Source organism: Oculina patagonica, chromosome 2 (assembly GCF_052425735.1).
Source record: "Oculina patagonica isolate OP01 chromosome 2, crgOcupat, whole genome shotgun sequence".
Lineage (NCBI taxonomy): Eukaryota > Metazoa > Cnidaria > Anthozoa > Scleractinia > Oculinidae > Oculina > Oculina patagonica.
The window spans coordinates 15,601,696-15,624,443 of record NC_135759.1 but is presented as its reverse complement, the minus strand read 5'-3'; the positions used below and the strand labels follow the sequence as shown (position 1 = coordinate 15,624,443).

Genomic DNA, 22,748 nt, shown 5'->3' with positions numbered 1-22,748 from the left:
GCGATCGCGCAGACGGAACGCCTGTTTGTTTTTGAAAAAAAGACGTGATGCTTGAATGGCGAGTTCTGCTAACTGTGGTTTGGATGTTTATTTCGCGTTCTAGCTTGCGTTGCAGTGCTTCTACTTGTCAAAAGGAAGTGAAACAACGATGATTTGACAGTATGTCATGGAGAGGTAGTAACTCGTCTCTAAAATTAATGATCTCTGATCTGTGTTCATGGTATTCTGTGCACTGTCGCTTTGAGTCAATGAGAACCCTCTTTGAACAATTTGCAGCGAAAACACGAAAACCGTGAACACTTTCATTATACTTTGAAAAAGATAAGATAAAGAAAAGAGATGGGGATAACACCATACTAATTAGGGGAAGTTAGAAATAGACATTATTCACGAAAATAAATGGCTCGATCTCTGTCCATTTGTTTAAATTTCTTGCAGTGTGAGCTATCACTCCATGAATTTCTGCAGAAATTTACATATGCAAGATAGAGCAAAGTGTTCATGGTTTTCTGGTTCACACTGTAATGCTTGCATGATATGAGCTGTATAAGAAGCGTTTTCAATAATTCATGGAAGGTTATTTTCCACTGATCATGAATGAATGACTTCCACCTGTAGTAAGAGTTTCTTTATAACATCGGCGTTCTTACGTCAGCCGTTCATTATGGAAAATATTTTTAGTCTAAGGTGCGAAATACAATAAATTGATAGCGACTGCATGCTCCATTAAATATGAAAAATGAAGTAAAAGAAATGAAGAGCAAATAATTATGAAGGATATGGAGTCTGAAAAATGTCAGATGTTTGAGCATGTATGGCTTGGAGTGTATGGCAAGATCAGAGTTGCCACACAGTACAGCCATACAGAAGTTTTTAAATGTGTGACTTATGAATGCATTGTTTTTATAAATGGTGTTATTTTTTTTCTATTTTTTTTTTAGGTGGATGTCTAAATATTAAGCGTGCAGTGTCAACAATGAGTTATTTAATTTAATAGTAGAATTTTACCCTGTAATAAAAATGTACTTCGAACCGGTTTTTTTTTTTTTCAGGCCCTCTGCAGCTTTGTGCATCCATTCTTGCAGGGTGAGAGTACAAAATTACCTTTTTAAGCAACTGTCGTTGTACTTGTAAACTAACAAATGTTTTGCATTATTTTTTTCCTATGTATATAGTAGCAGTTGTTTCCTTTTGAAGTGCAAGAAGTAAACAAATTAAACTTCTGTTGTGAAGCTCCTTTTCATGAGTCAAAATGGGATCAATATTAATTTTGCTAAGTGATAAAAATAATTTAAGGCAACATTAATAGGGAAGAGAGGACACCTATGATTGACCAACTATAACTCAATTTAGGTCCAAGTGTCCCAACTACACGTACATCACAGATTGTAGCTTTTGTAAGAATTACTGACACTTATAAAGAATTAGATAGTAAGATATTTTACTGATACAGTAGCCATACTTTCACAGTCTTTGAAATAAAGGTAAATAACTAGTTCTTTCTGTTTTATGTCTTTAGTGCTGGCTTTATGACATGGGAAATTGCCCATAATATTGAAAGTCTGCTTGTCAAAGATGACAGCAATATCAATGGTGGCTTTGACTTTACTTTTGACGGTAATGCAGATTGTAGCCATGATTTAGCAGAATGTGTAAAAGGTATGTGATTACCAGGATTCCATTGTAATAACATTGCAAACCTAAGGCTCTTTCAGTAGCTTAATTCCAAAGTTTAATGTGAGCATTAAAAAATTCATGCTGAATTAAGGGAACATTATTTTATTAAACATGGCCCTTTCAAACTCTTTTAACCACGATGATCGCATGACAGGTGTTCAAATGCGCTTCTCTTTTCCCTCCTTCTTCCTCTTTGGATGCCTACCTCAGGCTATACTTGCCATAGCACAAACAGAAGCAGTTTTATTTTAAATGTTTTCTTTTTGAGCGGATGAAATGCGGTGAACATATAGGTTGGGTTGTCTTCAAGAGATCTGCATGTTGAAAGTATAAAATTGTACCTCCCCCTGTTTGTAACATGATTGACCACCCCTATAACTTTTGCAACTTTTTTGCCTGACACTTAAGTGACATACAACATTACTTAAATTTACCAGTAAAATGAGAGCTGCACAATGGAAGCTATAGTTTAGGGGTATATACCTACTATATACAGAGAGAAACAATTTTTTTAATCTTTTTCTTTTTAATGTTTCAACCAACTTCTTTCAAAATGTAACTTCCTTCTTATTTGTTCAAGTGTTTTATGAAATTTTCTGATCAAGAACTTTCAAATGATGTATCATAATATATCAGGTTTTTAAGAAAAAAGACCATTCGCTTTAGGGGGTAAAGGGTTAACCCAGAGCAAAAATGTATGTTGGTAAAATGCAACAAATAACACTTATAAAATTAAATGTCACTTACATTGGGTTATTCCAGAAAAAATACACACCTCCCCGACGGATGGCAAACTGGAAATTCTCGCAGGAGGGGGGGTTAATGGCTTGGGAAATCCGGGCGGGAGGGGGGGGTCTGAACCTAAAAATTGCTTTGCAACATCCTCGAAAAATGCGAAGAAAAGACGATTGGTCCGGCTGTAGGTTGTACTTTTCTGTTTATTTTAGCCAACCCGAGAACTCGTTTTGCTGGCTAACATGTGTATACACAATTTGTGTATTATTTGGCTTCTTCCACTTTATTAATCCATGCCTTGCGATCGATATGTAAACGTTTATGAAAGCCAGACGGTGGACATCACGCCGGCATGAAAACTTGAATTCTTTGAAAGAAAGGCAAGAGTTCCAGTTGACCTACGGACTATATAGGTAACGAAATTTAAAATTATTGTAGTTCGAAAGGCTTTATTGATAAGCTCAAGTAAATGTCACACTAATAGTCCTAACAGCGGGAACTCAATCTTGTAAACACGCGCCAATTTAGGCCGCCTTGTCAGCGACAACTGAAATTATAGTTTTTCTTTTTTTAGCGCATTAAGGACTTTTTTCACTGTGTTTTTTCTTACATTTACATACGTTTTAAGACTTACATATTTCTTATCTTGTACATTTGTTGTATGACGGAAAAAGCAAGTGGCCTTTTCGAGGAGAGTCTCCCGGAGATCACTCAAACACACGTGCGAACGTTTAAATAATCTGATTTGAAATGTTGATATTTGACCCGCAAAATTCGCAATATTAGCCCAGTTTTGAAAATTATAATAAACAGGGATCTTTTTGGAAGAAATGTTACGTCTTTTCTATTGCCTGTTGTGTCCAGTTAGGGCCTTTAAAAAAATGGAAATCGGGGCGGGAGGGGGGTCCTTGAGCTTGGAAATCCGGGCGGGAGGGGGGGTCTAGCGATCTGGGAAATCCGGGCGGGAGGGGGGGTCAAAATTTTTTGCCATCCGTTGGGGGTGTGTGTATTTTTTCTGGAATAACCCATTGTACTTTTGGTCTGTACTGTAAGTTCAAGTCTGTCATGGATTTGGCATATTCAAATTATGCCCAGCCTTAGAGGACACAAATTTATAAATAGTTTTTCATATAGTCATTTAATCTGAGGGATTTTTTTACTGCCTAGTGCCTTGGTTAGATGAGGCTTGGAAGTACACTCACACAGACGAGTGGCAAAAGGCATTGTGGTCACATGTGCCAAACAGTTTGGTTGTCCAGTTTTCCAAAGGTATGTCAATAGTGGTACCGGGCCGGGGTACCTTTGGTTGTTAAATCTAGAGGGTTCGAAATCAACCTCGTTCCCAGGGTCTCTCTGCTCTGGGGGACAGGGAGAGAGAGACCCTGGGAACGAGGTTGGTTTGAAATAACTTCCAAAGCGTCTCCAGACACGATGACCCACCAAATTCATTCCAGCTCGGTCATGTATTGTTTCTGGCCGGTCACATTTATAAGACAGGGGCCCATGAACCAAAACTGGTGCCATATATTTCCAAAAAAGGTCATTGCTTAGAGCTTATAGAACTTACCTGTGACATGTTAAATGTCATTATCATACACATTAAATTTGTCCAGCACCTCCTGATATATAATGATTTCTGGTGTTTGTATCAGTGTGAGACCTTGATCCTTAAACTCCGCCAGTAATCCATGTTACTTTCCATCACAAGGGATAAAAAATTCTATTAATTGAGAAAAAGCTTTGTAACTGGGCATTTTTTGTTTCGTTTCCTCAGAAACGATACGGTATTATTTTGGCTTCGATGTGAACTATTTACACAGTGAGGGCTACTATCCAATCAGAAGAACGGTCGTAACCACAAAGTAAATACGTTTGACTGAAGGCAATTAATTTCGTAAAAACATGTTCTTCAAATATCGGAAAGAATATTCTCAGCATGATAAAAAATATTGAGAATCGTTGCAAACAGAAATATCTGACGACTGCAATGGTTTTAAGTTTGATTAAAGCGATGTATTGTAAGAAAACTAGAGAAAGCTCTCGTAGCGTTTAATTGTTAAGTAAACATTCTAGCGATTTTCTGAAACGGAAGTAAATTTTCACCAATCAGTGTTTGCAAGCGCAAACAAAAAAGGGATGACTTGTCGTGTTTGCTTGCACGGGGGGCTGCTATCCAATCACAAGAACGGTCGTAACCACAAAGTAAATACGTATGACCGATGGCAATTAATTTCGTAAAAACAGTCATGTTCTTCAAATATCGGAAATATATTCCTCAGCATGACCAAAAAAATTTAGATTCGTTGCAAACAGAAATATCTAACGACTGCAATGGTTTTAAGTTTGACTAAAGCGATGTATTGTAAGAAAACTAGAGAAAGCTCTCGTAGCGTTTAATGTTATTCTGAAACGGAAGTAAATTTCCACCAACCAGTGTTTACAAGCGCAAAGAAAAACGGGATGACTTGGCGTATCTCTTGTTTGCTCGCACGGTAGAGCTTAAGTGCGCTACAAAGAGAAGTGCATATTTGCAGGTGACTTACAAAGTTAATTTCACTACATGTAACAGAGGAATGTATAAATGTGGGAGATTGCCCTATTCTATTTGTACAGGAAAATTTCACGGCATCTTCGACGTCACAAACAGCGCGAATACACGCAAAATTGCGTGGGTTCTCGCGTGGATGTACCCGGAATTGCGTGATCAGTGTCACGTCGGCGTCGCAAAAACATTCGAGTCTGCACGGAAAGTTGATAAGTTCTGCTCAAAGTTTAAATTTTGTATGGACAGTATCGTATAGCAAGGTGTGCAACTGCCGTGTCGAACTAAATTCGTCTCCTTAGTTGATGTAACGCTCAATATTAACTACCGTTGCAACTGCTGGTGCAGATTTCTGAGATTAAGTTAATGATATAAACATTATTTGGATTATTCAAAGCCATCGCGGTCTGATCGAAACTCCACAGTATCGCCAAAAATGCAAATCGTTATTATCAGTGTTACCAATGCAAGGCTGTTACACTGACAACAGAAGCAACTTGGCTGTGTCTTATTCTGTGGAGATAATTTTATATTTGCCGGGAGAGCGTGCAGCGCGGATCGAGCAAAATACAATCCTGGTACGACTAGTCTATATACAACATATAACTTTCTTTAAACTTGAATTTTGCTTAATTAAAAATCCTTGTTAAAAATCTGTGTATGGTAGCTTTTTACATTAATTTGCATTGGTTGTTTACGTGTCTTTGTAAAGTGACAACAGGCATTTCATTTTGAAGAAATGGCTTCGAAACAGTGTGCTTATCTCTGTTCTTGTCCACCAGGGTTTTGGTTTGTATGAATTTGGCATTTATTTGATTTGAGCATGTGATCAACTCAGAGAAGTATATACCTCAAGCTTTTTGTCAAAAGGTAATAATTTCATCTTCGATTAAAGTGTTGTTTTGCATTTTATCAGAGATCAATAGTCACAAAACACTTTATTTATGGAACTGATTTATTTTAGGATTGTTTGTTTCAAAAAATAAACCATTTAAATTAATTGCATTACTCTGATCTTGCATTTTACTCTTGTGGTTTCATGTTTCCCCACATTGATAGGAATATATTTAAATATTTTCTGTAAGTTATTTTTCCATTCATGTAACATCCAAAGTTATGCTATCGGGTGCCATTTTTAAGCAAAAAGTGTTCTGCAGAATTAAAAAAATCATTTTAATTTCCACTGGATGAGTAAAAACGATAAAGGCAAGCTCCCTTCACTTAGCTTAATTTGGAGATAAAGACATATGCTATTTCTATAAAGAGAAATATTTATGTGTTACTTGAACTCTTGAAAGCCAAACTGCAGCAGGACGTAGTTTATGTCTCCTTTACATAAAATCGACAGTAGGTGTAAAATGAGAATTTAAGTTACTACTGAATATGAAGTTCTTCTTTTCATTTTGCACTCGTGCATAAATTCGGCAAATTTAACATACACTAGGACCTTCTCCAAATTAAAGTAAACCCCAAACCCACCTCTCCTTAAGTGTTACACTATTCTTACCCGTCCGCAATCAGGAAACGAAACACTATTTCTCTTTGAAATAGCTGCTTGTTCAATGTGCGACTTGTAAAACAATTGGTTCTAGCTTTCATCTAGGATTTCAGTTAAAAGCTCTGCAATACACAGCGACTCGCTACATACTGATAACAATTGAACAACATGGCAAATTCAATATATTTATTACCCTTTTAATATGATCAAATGTGACCGGTTAACATGACTGGCAAGACGAAAGGTTGACCAGTCAACTACCCAATCAGTCTGGACCTTGTCCGTTAACCAGCTGTTATTTCGAGCCCTGATATAGTTTTGTTATTCTTACTATTGTAATAGATATATCATTATTTTTATTCATTGAAATGTCATAGATAATTTCAGTCACAAATATTCACAAAGTGAAGAATAACAAATGAACAAGTTTATTTCCTGTCGTCTTGAAACAATTAAATTCTAAATATTTTTTTACAATTTCTGTTTAAAATGTTTCACTGGTCGATTATTTATTAATTTAACTGAATTAACCATTCATTATTATATTGTTTTCTTACAGCCCTGTCTTCTCCTTTGGCTCTTCGCTTGTCAGTACCTCAGAAATTCCTTAGTTTTCTTCAAGAGTTAGATAATGATGATGTTAGAATACTTGGTACCAAAATGCTTGCATCCCTGAAGATTCATGATGGTAAATAATAATTATAATAACATATAATAAAAATCAAACCCAATTAATATATGGACACCATATACATATATTAGGGACAATGCAAAAAGTGAAGTAAACATTTAGGAGAGAGGAACCAAAACCATTCACCACTTTCTAATCCTGCAAAAAATAAGGCTACTAAACAATGGAATTGTAACCCATTTCCTTACCACGGAGGTAGTAAGGGTGGGTAAAGTCTGCGCTCAACCTAGGGGTCCATCAGGCTGGAGCTTATCCTGGCTTCAGTAACCTCAGCATTAAATTTGCTGGTATGCACACTGCAAATTTATTTGGTGTTCCTTTTTTTCTTTTTTTTTTAAATCAACAGTTATCCATTTTTCCTTTACTAAATAAATACACCTTTTTTATTAATACCCGGTAATTCCCTACCCACTAATTACTACTATAAATGCTCACATTCCTAAGTAATCATGTTAGGCTTATAATATTTTTTTGCATTATTTGACTTTGTTTGACCTGAATCTATTAAATAGATCTAGCCAAGCCTAAAAGCGAAGCTCCCCGATTATTTACTTTGCCCTTTTCGTAAATCCGAATTTACTGACCCATAAGAGGGAAATATAGCCCTTCGTCGCGATCCAATGGAATCCATAACTTGGTCAGCGGTTAACTTCAAAAAACATTTGACCTTGATGAGCTCTATATGTGAGCCTGCGATATGGTCATGTGATACTGGTCAGCAGATACCTTGTTTTGACAGCTGTCAATTGACCATGACATGGATGTCCAATATCAAAGATGTAAGCTGACGTTAACCATAAACTTATTTCTGGAGTATGGCCGCCATGTTGGGGCAACTTCGTCGTCGCACGCGCGCGAGCCATGCCGCTAGCCATGATGACCAAAAGCATAGGTCTGTTAATTTCCTATGGGTATGGGGCTCTGCTCTATGGCCCTTTGGGCCGCTGGGAGCTCCGCTAAAATTAAATTTGATTGTAACTGAACTGATTGTCTCTTTGTCTGTCCATTTGTAACTAGAGGCAGAAACCGAGAAGCTGAATGAACTTGTGGCATCTTGTGATAACAGAATACTGATTGGCTTGGCCAGGTTACCAGGACTAGATACCAGACTGCTCGGTGTGCACAGGTTAGAATCCGAGGTAAGGCCACTGAGAATAGCACCAAATCACTCCAATGCACATAGGAGGCGAGGTGGGCTTATGGTAAGTGCGCTGCACTCCAGATCGAACGGTCCAGGTTAAAGCTGAGGCCAGGGCACTGTTGTGTTCCTGGGCAAGACACTTTACTCTCACAGTGCCTCTCTCCACCCAGGTGTATAAATAGGTACCGGCAAATTTAATGCTGGGGGATTACCATGTGATGGACTAGCATCCCATCCAGGGGGGAGTAGCAATACTCCTAGTTGCTTCGTGCTATGTAAACCAGGATTCGCTCCAGCCTGATGGGCTGCTAGGCTTGAACGAAGACTAATCCTACTCCAAAGCGCACTGTTAGTACATAACCCCTGGCTTCACTTATAGAACAAAATGTTATTAGGGTTTCAGCCGATGTGACCACCATTACATCAAACCACATGTTCATTTTTTGATCACTGCTCAGAAATCAAATCGTAGCTTACCTTGAACAATGTGCTTTATCGGTATATTAAAGAGGGAATAATCAATTTTTAATTTCTTGCTGTACAGGTTGACATACCATCACCAGGATCGATTGAAAGTGATCTGAAAGCCTTGCTGTTAAAGTTACCTCTTACTGGTCTGGACCCTTGTACAGCATGGTTCACAAGAAATGCAATCTTTACCGGGAAATCAGCAAGTCAGCATCGCAGGGTAAAATACCATGATTATTTTTCAGTGCATTTTAAAGCTGGTGGAGCTGACCAATTTGTCCTATACTGATTTCTGTTTTCCTATCCATAGCCTCTGTTTTGGAGCTTCAGTGGTGACAGTCTGTCGTTCGCTCAAACACTCAGCTCAATGCCAGCAGAACAAGTGGAATTGTACTATCTTAAAGCTTTAACAAGGCACTCCATGGTATGAACGTATACATATATATGTCTGGATTTAGGAAAACCAGGTTAACGTAATTTTCACCGTTTTGAGCCTAAATCGCTGTAAACGCTTTTTTTCTCGCCAGAAACTTTCTCCAAAGTAGACGATATAAAAACTAAAGGGAATGTCAGCCTTTCTCTCACTTCTCCCCTCTCTTATCTACCCAACAGCAAAGTTCGACAGACAGCGTCTGTTATTTCCCGTCTGGGCGTTGTCATATTTCTGCGATACACTTCCTACAAGTATACACTACGTGAAATGCCTGTTGTACGTATACAGTTTTTTCTCCTGTCAGGTTCCTAGTCATCGATCTCTGATGGTGGAGAATGGAGTCCTGGATGTGATATTTCGTGAAATAAAACATCGCTTTCACAGTCTCCGGATCAAACGAGAGATTGGCCTCTTACTTGGCAACTTGGCGTTAGAGGAAAGTGCTCATGAAGGCATGGTTGAACAAGGTATTACTTAATCCCGGGACCCGGGCACTAAATATTTTTTTTAGTTCTGCGAGCATTTCTAGGAGCTCTTCATTAGTACTGCAATTTATAGTAAACATTCGCTAACTTGAAGATGAAGTGTTCAACATGACTCGAGCATGGGACAAAGAAAAATTCTGAGTCCCCGACGGGAATCGAACCCATGGCCTCCCAGATACCGGTTGGGCGCTCTAACCAACTGAGCTACGAGAGACTCGTTGTGAGCTGGGCCATTTACTAGGTTGATAAGGGACACGCGTCCTGCATACTGCTAGGATCAGCAATGTCGAATTCATCAAGTTTGTGAAAATAAAAAGATGGTAAATTTTAAGCTCGGTAATAAATAATGAAGATGAAGTGTTCAACATGACTAGTCATGTTAAACACTTCATCTTCATTATTTTACCGAGCTAAAATTACCATCTTTATTTTTTACTATTCGCTAACTTGCGCAAAATACTACTAAGGCAGGCTTTTTACAGCTCTGTGACTTTTTTGGCATCCAGCCTAGTAATTTTAATACTTCAGCTATTGCTAGCGTTAAGATCAGGGTTAAGGTTGTTAAAAAATTTTTTTTTGGACTTAACTTAAAGTTTACTAGAAAGCTACCATTTCCCATTTCTTAAAAAGTCGATATTCCAGTGACAACTTCTTTCCTTCCACAGGCTGCTTGCCCCTTCTACGTTCATGGCTGTATTCCGATGTAAGTAACTGACTACTCTAGGCTGAGAGAACTACAATGTATCATTTGCCTTCTGTACCGAGCTTAAAATTCGACCAGTTATCAGCCATTCACAAAACCTAAGTATAGCGGCTGTGGATTTCGCATAATCGAATTCATATTTGAAAAATTGACTGAACCCGGTTGTTGTCAGGTAGAGACGTGACGTGACATGACATGTACCGATGACGTCAAACCGACGTCAAATATTCACAGCTCACACTATTTCGAATTGGACAATATCTGAAATTCTTTTAGTTCGTTAGCCTGCAAACACAGACGGATTTCCGCCTGTTTTTCACGCAACAGCCTGAGTCCGTCTATGTTCGCAGGCTACTAGCTATAAAGTTCGTCGGTTTGAGTAGAAAGTCATACATATAGATGGGTCTTAACCCTTTTGACAAACACACCGTAATGCGTCAACGTTTAATTCTGTCGCCATTTTGCTTTAGGACTTGGCCCTGTTTAGTCATGCTGTAAGAACACTGGCTAATCTCGACAGAGACTTCTGCAAGGACGAGAGTTATGAGAATGGCGTTTACTTGCTTCATCCACAGGGGCGGTACTCGTAAGTAAAATGCCCACGATGTAATTACTTACAACATATAGGCCCCGCCCACACTAATGCGCTGCGTTTTCGATCGTATAATGCAGTGTGGAAAGTAGGCGAAAACACATCAAAAGCATTGGTGTGGAAGGGGCCATGTTCTAAAACAATGATTTTCTAAGGGCCGATTTACACGACGGTAAGACTTTCTCGCATGCGACAAGCTTACGACAGGCCGCCCGATGACATGACTTAGAACCATTTACAATCGCGCGCGTCTGTCATAAGGATGTGGTTGGTTGACTTTCACGACGCGATTCGTGTTGTAGTCATGGCGTAAACGTGTCGCATGCGATAACCGTAGACAAAATCGTACCGTCCAATTCACCGCTAAGGAGGCAATTTTTCATTATTCAAAAGCGTTCTTAGTTGCAAACATTTCAAGGAGCAGAATAGTGCTAGTAGAACAAAGAACTAAGTGTTATTTTGACCACGTAAAATACAGATAAATTGATTGCTTGCTTGAGCGACCGTTCGGATATAATTGCAGCTTTCATCAGGCTTTCTTTTCCTCTCTTTAGCTCCAGTATCGATGCTGATGTGGTATTTGTTCATGGCCTTCGTGGTGGTCCGTTCATGACTTGGAGACAACAAGAGGAGAAAGATGTTAAGAAATCTGGCACGGACTGCTGGCCTAAGGTACTGGCTGACTCATTTACGCGGGAAGCGGTGTGTGTTCCTGAAAGAACCAAAATTGCAGCTGGTCGTTGTTGTAAAAAAATGTCAATAAACCTATTTTCAAAAGATTGCGGAGATTGTATTTCGGCATTAACTTAGCCTAAGAGTGATTGGATTATAAGTGGGTTGGTAATTCATGAGAGGTAACGAGCTTAATTGTTAGGCCAGACGTGTTTAATATTTCATTTCCCCTTGCAGTATCCATACTTTGTCAAGCGAGCACGTTATGAGAATTAAGGCTTTTATCACCTAGGGCATACTGTCATGCGTCAAAGCCAACAAGAAATCAATACAAAGAATTGCGATTCGTATCTTGGGTAAAAAGGTTTTTAATTTTATTTCTTCTTGCTTCAAGTCCTGGTTGGTTCGTGACATTCCTAGCATCCGGGTCCTCATGGTGGAGTATGATACGTCACTTACAAATTGGGTATCCCAGTGTCCTCAGGAACCCGAGAGGTAAGTTTAACAGTTGAACTTCTTTGAGTTTCACGGTTTTCGTGTAACACAGTTGTTCTCTTTGGAGTACAATTGGCTGGATGCTGTGTTAAATTCAGTGAGCTCCAGCCATCGCAATTAATTTTAGTAGCATACTAGTGTTTTTCGCCTGCCGGATAAGCTTATTAAATCCAGGAAGTCAAACAAGCGGAAGCTTTTATTGTATGCGGACGAATGAAACAAAAAAATTCCAGAGCAGTGACTTCTCGCCATGTTGCGGCTCGGTACATGTCCACCGCTATTCACTTCCACTTCGGTGAACAGTTTTATACAGGGAATCCTAGTTTTCCTCTTTCTTCCCTGAGATGCCCATAGGCAAAGTGATTACACAAATACTGGAATAGAACTACCCAGAGCATGCATTCTAGCCAGATTGTTTTCAATTTTACTGAAGTAATTTACTGTTTGATAGCTTTCATTATTTGTTCTCTTTCAGTCGGTCCTTGATGTATCGGAGCGAAGAGATAAGACGCAAGCTGCGCAAGGCGGGAGTTGGTAAACGACCTGTGATCTGGGTCGTACATTCAATGGGAGGTAAGTCATATAGCAGCCAATCTATATTTCAAGTAAAGTTCGTTGATGTCAAGTTCTATTCTAGTCGTAGAAAAAGCTGCCCGTGGAGGACGCAGTTTTTCTGGAGAGAACTAGGTTGCTAAACATTATATCATATCCCGTGCTGATGGCGTATCCTTATGACATATCCTTGTGACGTCAATTAAGTGGCGCGTCAGGTTTCGATTGGTAGTCGTTGTCGAGAACTTCTACTGCTTCTACGAATATTTGCCGAGTTTCCTTGACTGAGTTGCTATTATTTCTTTCTTTCTCCTAGGTTTGCTGGTGAAGCAACTTTTGTTAGATGCAGAGAAAAACGACGAGTTCCGGTAACCCATAACATTGTTTTGATTCCAACTTTTTCATTATCGATAACGAATGTGAATACATATCTGTGGTTGTTATCCGATTTCAGGTGCATGTATGACAACACGAAAGGTATCGTGTTTTACAGCACGCCTCACCTGGGCTCTGCTTTAGCATCCTACTCGTCCCAGGCTCGCCACCTTCTTCTCCCGTCTGTTGAAGTTAAAGAGCTTTGCCAGAGTAAGTGTATGTGTGTGTGTTTTTGTCTTACTAGTATTTACTAGACAAATCCACCCCTCAATAGCAGCTCGGAGATTTGAGTTGAGGATTTCTGTTCGAGCATTTGGAGCCTGTTTCCAGTCATCATCAGTCTTCTTTAGACATAGACTGAGACATAGTCTATTTAACCACGGAGCTAGGAGCTGTGCTCGTTGCCCTCGTAGGGTTTAGACGGATCCACTTATTTGGACTCAAGTACAGTATAACCTATTGCGTTTTCCCCCTTGGTAAGATGTAAGTAATCCGTGATACACAACAATAATTTATATCAGAGTCTGAGAAATGAATTTCATTCACAGTAAGGCAAATCTCACGGTAGCCATTTGTATTCGTCTTGCGATTCAGTGGTTCAGGAACTTCGAAGGTGTTGGTGTTGTTAGAAGATTTCTTTGTGATATTTGAGCAGTAACAAAGTTTGCAATAAGGTGGAAATAATTCTGGTACACATCTTCAGAGTCTGAATGATATTCAAAGTTCATAGCTATGGGCAAAGCTCACATCTTTTAGCGTTTCATGGGAATTCAGTGACTTCGAAATTTGTTTCGAGTTGGTGTTGTTAGAAAGATTTCTTTCGTGAGATACTGGCAGTAACACAAGCTTGCAATCATGTGTAAATAGTTTTGGTATATAATTTTGTCCAATAACTACTCTCCTGGCGGATTTCCTCTAATAGTGCTGAAGTATGCGAGGCAGATTTTGTCTAGACCAAAGTTGAACAGGGCCACCCCTGCTGGAGAAAGTATATACCGTTAATTCAGTTATCGTGTAACGCTACCTTTTTCACCTTAGAATCGCCGTTCCTGGCCACTCTTCACGAGAATTTCCTAGCCTTGGTTCAGCGCCACCCAGTAGAGTTACTGAGCTTTGGAGAGACTGTACCAATGAAGCTGTCGTGGATGCTTCAAACAGTTCTTGTGACGAATGATTCCGCAGGTTAGTGAACACTTAACAGTGCCGTGATAGCTCATTTGTTTGCCGAGCTCTACGATTGGTTCGGAAAAGCACGTGCAACGTCCTCTAACCAATCAGAGTGAAGACAATGTTTTCGTAGCCAATCAGGTATAGACGCAAAACCACGCAATACTTTCAAGACTGCCGTGGCTCTTTCTGTGCCTGCTATCAGTTCCATGGTTTTGTTTCAGGTTTTGTTTCAATAACCCTATTTTCCGCCGCAATTATTGGTTCATTGCTTACTTTGCTATAGGTTTACGTTCATTAAAGAACGTCTTTAACGCGACCCGGATTGGTTGAAAACCTTTATTATAAATAAATTAAGAGGGCAATATCCGTAAATGCAAACCATGAGAGGATGAATCATCTTTTGGTTAAAAGCATTACCTTTCGCAAACGTCGCGACATCTTATCCTCCAGTTACTAAACACAGGACGGGTTGTACTGATATCGTAAGAAGAAGTTAGATTTTAATAACTCATTGCTGTTTTCTCGTGTAGATCTGGGTGTTGGGGAATTTTTACCACTCGATGTGGACCACGTTGATGTTTGCAAGCCCAGCAGTCAAACTGACGAAAGATATTTGAAGACGGCCCAGTTTATTCAGAGGCTGATATCAAAATAATGCTCTTTGTTTTTTGGACGCTTCTCCTTTAAACTTTTGTAAAAAGGTTTATTGTTCATTCCCGTTATTACCATCGTTGAAATTACCCATTGCTACCGTGACAGGCTGTCCTATAAATTTTCTATCTTCGCTTTCAACGGTAAATAAAACCTTTTTTCTCTCAATGTCCTAAAGTTGAGTTGAGTTGAAGGAGGTTTTGTACATAATTTGAAGTCATATTTGCAATGTAAAGGAATATTATATCTTATAGGAGGCATGTTATTTAATTTTAGACTGAAGGGAGGTTGAAGCATGTAGATTACAAGCTCACAATTCATTTTTTATAGCTAAAAAAAAGAAAATAATAGTTTTACAAAGTATGTTTTAAAACATGATCTTCTTATTCTTTAAAAGTTTTTTCTTCTTATAGATAACCATCACTTCCATGCTTTCCCTTTTCATTCTATTTCAGTAGCTTGTTAACATGTAATTATGACTTGCTGAATAAATAAAAAATAATAAAACATTGTTTCCATGCATTAGGGAATAAAATCGCTTAAGGTCTCATTTTGTCATTTTGACATTTACCCTGATAGTTCAGAAAACAAGCAAACAACTTTTATCCTAACTCTTTGAAAAAGGGAAAAAGCGAAATGATTTGTGCTCTTTTTCGGCGTCTAAGAGATTTAATCAGGTGGCCTTTTCATTATTGTAGTATTATCTAAGAACAGCAAATGTTTTCAAACTGCCACTCTCGCTTTGCAGGTGCGCATACTTTGGACAATGTAAAAAGCGAACACTGCGCCAATTTTATTCCTCTTTCCCAAAGTGTTCTTAGAGGAGAGAGATTATGGCTTTCATCTGGCTTTTTGTTTGCCTCGTCCTTAACTATGCTGCCGTGTGGACTGCTAATGCAGGTAAAAGTTCTTACATATAGCTCAACACCCAGTCCACCGACCAGGCCCAAAGCCTAGAGTTTCCATTTTTTGGTGAAATTACCGTGCCACTAGCTTTGCTTGAGAGTAAGCTTAACTCTGATTCCCTTCCTGGGTGGGGCCAGTGTAAGTCTTCTACAGTTTGAAGGGGTCATCGGACCTTTTCACAATGAGGCAGTGCCCTTTTCATCTTCTTTTGTTACAAATGATAACAGTTACCTTAAGCTAAAAATTCATTGTGTCATCGACACCGACATCCCTGCTTGCAAACGATACTCGACAACTGGGTTACATCGCATTGCTATCAGCAGTAATTCCTCAGTATATTTTTAAAAGTAAGCCAATGATTGTTAGCTTTTGGTTAGTACAAAATTTCGTTTGGGTCAATGTAGGGAAACACACTCATTTACAAAATAACGCGAGGATGGCTTTTCTACCTCACCTCATTTAATCTCGGGCACTTATTTTGTTTTGGGAGCTCTAGTAAGGGCTTTTTGGGGAGCAGGACACTTATTCGGGATGGGGTGCTTGTTACCTTTTTGACATAAACATCTGAATGTGTAAAACGTAAAAAGATCTTTCGTTTGAACGAATTGTGACCTAACATGAAAATAACAGTCGAAACACTTAGAAGGCCAGAGTCGTTTGCTATTTAGGAATAGTTCGGGAGAAAGATTAACCATTGATGATTTCATTGTACCCTGATGGCGATGTAAATGCAACAGAATAAGGGCGGCGCTAATTATTGCATTAGGGGCGCATACATAATAGAAGCACTTATTGGGTATATAGGAGCGCTAATTAGCAAACAACACTTGGTAAAGGGCGCGGTTATTAGAAAGAAAGGGGGCACTTATTAACAAAAACACATTGAAGGGGCGGGGGCGCTTATGAGAACTGAGGGGCACCTATTTGTAGGAGGAGGGTAAATGGAATTGTTACGGAAACAGCTAAAATAAAACAAATTAAGACAAATGGCCCAGATTAGAACTGATTTCAGACTTATTCCTTATCCTGATAATTAACTGACTTCAATTGCGCTATGACAGAGGATATTTGCTACGCACCCCACATACGCATGAAAAAGCACCTTTATTCCTTTTCTGTTGTTTTAAACTGTCAAGTCTGTCACATTATATTATTATGCTTTTCTGGTAAAGCAAAGCGCATCTGTCCAAACACAAAGTTTTCTTTGTGTCATTTTTCAGTTAAACACATTTATTCCTTTCTTTACGTATTTGGAAAGATGCATTAGTATTTTGTCCACTAGAAAGTGTATCATTCAATACGTACTTAAAACGCAACACAAAAAAATCTTTATGTGCTCGAAAAGAGAAATGTATACACAGAGGAAATGCAACGCAAAAGAAACTCGGTAAAATTCGCTGCTGGCCGAATCTGAACCGCACTTTAGCAAGTTAAGCTCACTTCATACACAATTAAACTTTAGACGTTTACAATTTACTGGTCCATTTGTTTAAAAAACAAAACAAAAACAGTGAAACCTGTGTTAAACGGGACGCTTGTAATTTAATTCTACCACACATCAATGCTAACGTGCCTGATGCTGGTTTTAAAAAATCCGACAAGGCTACAAGACTGGCCCAGATATTACTGGCGTATTCTCGCCATTATGGAAAGAACCACCCGGTGGCCACCAGTGAATTTAATGCGCCCATCAATGAATTTAACGCGCCGTGGAGAGGGGCAGGGTTTAAGTTTGCGTGCGCGGATCGACGCCTGTTTTCTTGGGCTATAAAATTTCCTCCCAGACTGTTACACTTTATGGACCGTTTTTTTTTTATTTTTGGAAAAAAATTGGTTTTTTTTTTTTTTTTATTATTTCCCTTTTTGATTTGGTTAAAAATCTCCCCCCCCTTTCTTAAAAAAAAAAAAAAAAAAAAAAAAAAAATCGTGACTCTCTCCCCCCCTTTTTCCCCCCCTTTTTCCCAAAAAATTATTTTCTTCGAGTTTTGATTGGTTCACTGGATTGTCTGTGTCCTTTGTGATTGGCCAGAGTAATTACTTTGGTTTTGGTTTTACGACACTCAATTGAAAACTGCTCCAATGGTGATCATGGGTTTATTTTATTTTGCTTTTGTTTACAGCTCCTGGCACTTGCGATTTTGAGTTTGGTCTGTGTGGATATGAACACGATCAGAACTCTGTCTTTGAATGGACTAACAACACGGGACCAACTTATAGTTCATACACTGGACCGCAAGGCGACCATACCACGGGATCAGGTCATTCCTCAATTTCCTTGTCTATGCATAGCATAGCCCTTTTTCGTAGACTAATCTTACGTCGGGGAAAACCTCTCACAAACTGCGCAAACTAAGGCCCCGTTCACACTAATGCACTTATGCATATCGTCTATACTTTTGCCTATCGTCTAAACTGACATGATCGAAAACGCCGCGTTTTCGAAGCCTCTGTTTTCGCCGTCCACACTAATACAAAAAAGACTCCGTTTAAAATGTCTCCACTATGAACAGCATTTTCAAATGTATGCGTTTTCGATAGAAACGATGAGCGTTTTCGATACTAAAGAGCAAAAAATTCAAGAAAAATCTGGCATAAAAGTGACAAATTTGGGTTAGAAAATCTGTGGAAATATGTAACAAAAGTCACATTTATTGTCAGAGTGGGTAAAGCTGAGTCTAAAGTTGTTTCTGTTTGCTATGTATTCTGATAACTTCTTGTAAAAGCAGGATCGTATATGTACATCGAGACATCATCCCCGCGTCTGAACCGAGAGGCAGCTCACTTGATTAGTCCTCAGATCTCCGCCGCCGATGGAAACTGTCTTAGTTTCTACTTCCACATGCACGGCCTGAACATCCGGGAACTTGCTGTTTACTCTCAGTCTCTCAGCGGTCCAAGACATGTTCTTTGGCGTTTAAATGAGGAACAAGGAGATGCCTGGAAATTTGCTTCAGTGCCGCTTCACATACCTCACGATCTTACAGTCAAGGTAGCTATTTGAGAACAGAAACCACGAGTTCGACTTTAAGTCAGTGTTTACCTGAATGTTTATTTTCTTCATAAACAAACTATTACACAACTAGAGTCACTTAATGTCCGTCCGTTTATGGCGGGAAATGTGAACAATAAACCGGCATCATTACATCTCCTTAATTAGTCGACAAATGAAACTGTTTCATGGTTTTAGTGAATGCTACTAAAAAAACTTAAATATGCTCAATCCGATCTCCAAAGTAGAGCAGTTCAAGCACATAAAAGATTTGGTTCCAATCGGGGAAGCAAAATTTTATCAACTTGGCTATAACGTTTTTACCATGTGATGCCCTAGAGGCGTAGTTTTGTATATGAAATAAATCGATGTCATCAAAAACGAGATGAAATTCCCTAAGAGGTATCATTAGTGAGAGATCGAACCAAGAACTCGTCATCTCGGATGAGCGTGATTGAATAAAAATTCTCGGATTTAATAAAAATAGAAACTTCCAAGGAAAATTTATTGGTCAAAAATGTTCTGAATTGAAAGAAGTTGTTTTAAGCACTTGTCTATGCATTATCACAAAATCTGTCTTTATAATTCACAGGTTGTGTTTGAAGGCGTTGCTGGTACTGGGTACATGGGTGACATAGCCATTGATGACGTCATGGTGTACAAGACGAACGATTGCGCCCTTAAACCAGATTCAGCAGCACCAGTCCCTCCGACACCAACACCAGTCCCTACACCGCCATGTAAGTAACGCCTGAAACAAATTTACAATAACGCCAATCATACCCAGGGTCCCTTTCAAGCTCTCCACTTTATTATATTACAGAGCAATTCGACCCTGCTAGCAATTTCAATTGCGTGATGGAATCTTAGTATGGTGAACTGTTTAGTCCAATTTCTTGTAAGTGAAATACAGCCGAATCTCTATAATACGGACACCAAAGAGACAGGGAAAGAGTGTTTGTATTTTGGAGGTGTCCCTATTAAAGAGGTAGAGTTTACTAGTACATGAATTTTGGCCTCTTCGGACCAAGTGAACTCTTCGTAATAGGATCGAGATTTCCGTATAAAGGTGTTCGTAGAGAGAGGTTCAAATATATCGTCTTACGTACACGTCGGTGGCGGCTTGAAAGTTTATTCATTGAGTATGCAAGGTGGTCGTATTAACGGGGTAGTCATAAGGTGGTGTTTCACTTTATGATATGTACGTCAAGAAAATGTCTCCTAGTGAACGTTAACCAGCGCGACAACACCCTATAAGTATTAAATATAGGTTCGATATTCCGTATTTTAAAGTAGTTCTTAATTGTGGAATTAGATGGAAATACAAAGAGTGTTGGAAAAGTAGTATAATTATGTAAATAGACAGAATCGTTTTTATACCTTATTATTACATTTTAATTTAAACAGTGTCCCCGATTAGTAAGCTTAAGGCTAGCTAGAAGACCAGACACTTAAATAAAGTTCCTCTTCTTCTTCTTCTTCTTCTTATTATTACTATTATTATTATTATTATTATTATTATTATTATTATTATTATACAGCAATGTCTAGTAATCACAAGGATAATGGACATTTTAAGGTGAAAGGGTTAAAATATGTTCACAAGTCCCATGACAGTCATTTTATTGCTTCTTTACTCTAGTTCTGCCATTTTGTGGAAGTAAGCCTCACACACGCATCGTAGGGGGCACCACCGCCACACCCAAATCCTGGCCGTGGCAGGCGATGCTCATGTATCAGAGAGCCAATGGCGAGTGGAGGCAGTTCTGCGGGGGATCCCTGGTGCATCATGAGTGGATACTGACCGCTGCCCACTGTGTCGTGGACATCAGGAAAGAAGATTACGCCACCCACATGGTCAGGTAGATGCAGGATAATCACATAAAAAGCATTCACCCAACTAGAAGTTAGTTTTGCAATAGAAGCTTCTTTTCAAGCAAATTAAAGATCATCGCAGCCTGAATTTTTTTTCAGGCTTTTCTCAACTGCTTAAGTACATTACTGCGATAATCTTTTAATTGCTTAAAATGTGTATTCGCAGTTCAAATATATGAATTTCATATATTCATTTCATAGGAGCTTCTTTATTAAATAACGTAGCTACATACAGACACACTGCCAATTTTTTCAAGCTACTTCGTTATTTTACAAAAGGAATTGTTTCCATTGGGAAAAAATTAACGCATTTTGGAACGCCTTTTTTGAACGTGATAAGAAGACAACAGGTTATAAACCCAAATTTTTTTTCGAAGTTAAATTAGCCCATGGCTAGCTTGTATATGCGAGATTTATCGATTCTTAGTGAAAGAAAAAAATGATGGTAGACAGTTATACGTACAATCCAGGTTAAGTTGTCAGCGATAACTGCATAAATCATGATTAGTTGGTCCTGTGGGTTTTTGATGTTCCATCCATTACAACCCCAAACCAATCTCCCACCCAAATTATATGGGGAACTATTTTATTTATAATACAATAACTGTATTTTATCAAAAAGGATGTCTTTAGAGATCAAGAATTGCAAGGGCTAAGCCAGTGACCCCAAAATATGCCTGTTTTCCACTCGGTTACGCGTTTTTACTGTAGTTGACAGTATACAGGATCTATTAGTCGTGTTCGCAGTTGTTTGGCTGTCCTACTTGTGTTACTATGCTCCCTAACAACCCACGCCGACTATAACTTGAATCGTCGCTTGTATTGAAATCCCAACAGCGACTGTTAAGCCCTGGCCAAACGGTACCGCAAGTGGACACAATTTTTCAACTTTCGTCCCCGCGTCTCCGTTTGGCCATGACTTGCCTGCACTTGCATTGAATTGCATTAACTTTGGTCGAGATCAAATTTGTGCGCAAGTCAACGCAAGTTTTTCACCGTTTGGCCGCCCAATGCAAAGCAACGCAAATCTTGCTGTTTCCTTCAAGTACTGAATTGCAGCGCACGCAGTAGCGTTGAAATGACTTTTTTGACAACTTGCGTGCACTTGCGAGTCCGTTTGGCCAACCAACGCAAGTCTGTACGCAAGTTAAAAAAAAAAAAAAAAAAAAAAAAAAAAAAAAAAAAAAAAAAAAAAAAAAAAAAAAAAAAAAAAAAAAAAAAAAAAAAAAAAAAAAAAAAAAAAAAAAAAAAAAAAAAAAAAAAAAAAAAAAAAAAAAAAAAAAAACAAACCACCTTAAACTTGCTATTTCTTGCGTTACCGTTTGGCCAGGGCTTAAAAGAGACTATGAATATATTTGTGTTCGTTGACTTCTATAGGATGGGTGCACACTACAAAAACACCTCACTTCGGATTGGATCTGAGCAAGACTTTGGTATCAGGAGGATCTACACGCACCACGAATACAACAGCGAGACGCGTTACAACTATGACATTGCCCTTATTCACCTCGATCGCCCTGCAATAACACTGAATGGCGTAGACCTTGTGTGCCTTCCCGATGACAACATCGCGTTTCCCCCCGGATCTGACTGTTGGATAACCGGCTGGGGCACACTACAACCGGGTGGTGCGTCACCCGACGAACTACAACAAGCAAAGGTTCCTTTGGTATCGAACCAGGAATGCACCAAGAACGGCTCCTATGAAGCGCACAAGATTACCCCTGAGATGTTATGTGCTGGGTTTCCGCAGGGCGGAAAAGATGCTTGTCAGGGTGATTCCGGTGGGCCCTTGGTGTGTGAAGACAACGGCAAGTGGTACCTTATGGGTGACACCAGCTGGGGCTACAGCTGCGCCAAGCCAAATTATTATGGTGTGTACGCACGAGTGGCAGCTCTTAAGGACTGGGTCTTCCACGTGATGGCTGATCCTGGCATCCTAGTAGTACGTAAACTGATCTGTTCGTGTTTCTTGCAACTGAGGCCTTTGAAGCCCCACACCTAGACCGTTGTGGGATGCTTTTCCAAGGTCATTGGAAATGTAGAAAGCAAATAAAGCAAATGTGGAAATAAAACTTACGGTGTAAACAATTTGTCC

At 39.1% G+C, this 22,748-nt stretch overlaps 2 protein-coding genes and 1 long non-coding RNA gene across 3 annotated transcripts in view; 2 read left to right on the top strand and 1 right to left on the bottom strand.

Annotated features, from left to right (window-relative positions):
* The first annotated feature begins 36 nt into the window (after positions 1 to 36).
* LOC144643195 (protein SERAC1-like) lies at positions 37 to 15,349 on the top strand. Its single transcript, XM_078502378.1, has 18 exons — positions 37 to 174; positions 1,053 to 1,086; positions 1,520 to 1,659; positions 3,580 to 3,681; positions 7,012 to 7,140; positions 8,161 to 8,282; positions 8,829 to 8,972; positions 9,063 to 9,176; positions 9,490 to 9,652; positions 10,336 to 10,373; positions 10,844 to 10,959; positions 11,520 to 11,637; positions 12,032 to 12,132; positions 12,608 to 12,705; positions 13,001 to 13,052; positions 13,139 to 13,269; positions 14,098 to 14,241; positions 14,760 to 15,349. The coding sequence occupies exons 1-18, from the start codon at positions 162 to 164 to the stop codon at positions 14,882 to 14,884; spliced, it is 1,884 nt and encodes a 627-aa protein (XP_078358504.1). The 5' UTR covers positions 37 to 161; the 3' UTR covers positions 14,885 to 15,349.
* A 282-nt stretch (positions 15,350 to 15,631) lies between these two features.
* LOC144643202 (CUB and peptidase domain-containing protein 1-like) lies at positions 15,632 to 22,741 on the top strand. The gene is made up of 6 exons (XM_078502384.1): positions 15,632 to 15,780; positions 17,907 to 18,044; positions 18,513 to 18,775; positions 19,368 to 19,515; positions 20,418 to 20,637; positions 22,028 to 22,741. Exons 1-6 carry the CDS (start codon positions 15,714 to 15,716, stop codon positions 22,653 to 22,655), a joined length of 1,464 nt encoding a protein of 487 aa, XP_078358510.1. The 5' UTR covers positions 15,632 to 15,713; the 3' UTR covers positions 22,656 to 22,741.
* The window catches only part of LOC144643238 (uncharacterized), a 77,289-nt gene continuing 73,933 nt past the window's right edge, over positions 19,393 to 22,748 (bottom strand). The window contains exon 3 of the long non-coding RNA XR_013568869.1: positions 19,393 to 19,526. This is a non-coding gene — a long non-coding RNA (uncharacterized LOC144643238). The remainder of the gene's footprint in view (positions 19,527 to 22,748) is intronic.

Excerpts from the sequence above, each read along its gene's own strand:
- LOC144643202 (XM_078502384.1), top strand. The coding sequence starts at position 15,714 with ATGGCTTTCATCTGGCTTTTTGTTTGCCTCGTCCTTAACTATGCTGCC. Across the intron at positions 15,781-17,906 it reads CGTGTGGACTGCTAATGCAG|CTCCTGGCACTTGCGATTTT; the intron begins GTAAAAGTTCTT and ends TTTTGTTTACAG. Across the intron at positions 18,045-18,512 it reads CGACCATACCACGGGATCAG|GATCGTATATGTACATCGAG; the intron begins GTCATTCCTCAA and ends TTGTAAAAGCAG.
- LOC144643195 (XM_078502378.1), top strand. Across the intron at positions 8,283-8,828 it reads TGCACAGGTTAGAATCCGAG|GTTGACATACCATCACCAGG; the intron begins GTAAGGCCACTG and ends CTTGCTGTACAG. Across the intron at positions 12,706-13,000 it reads GGTCGTACATTCAATGGGAG|GTTTGCTGGTGAAGCAACTT; the intron begins GTAAGTCATATA and ends TCTTTCTCCTAG.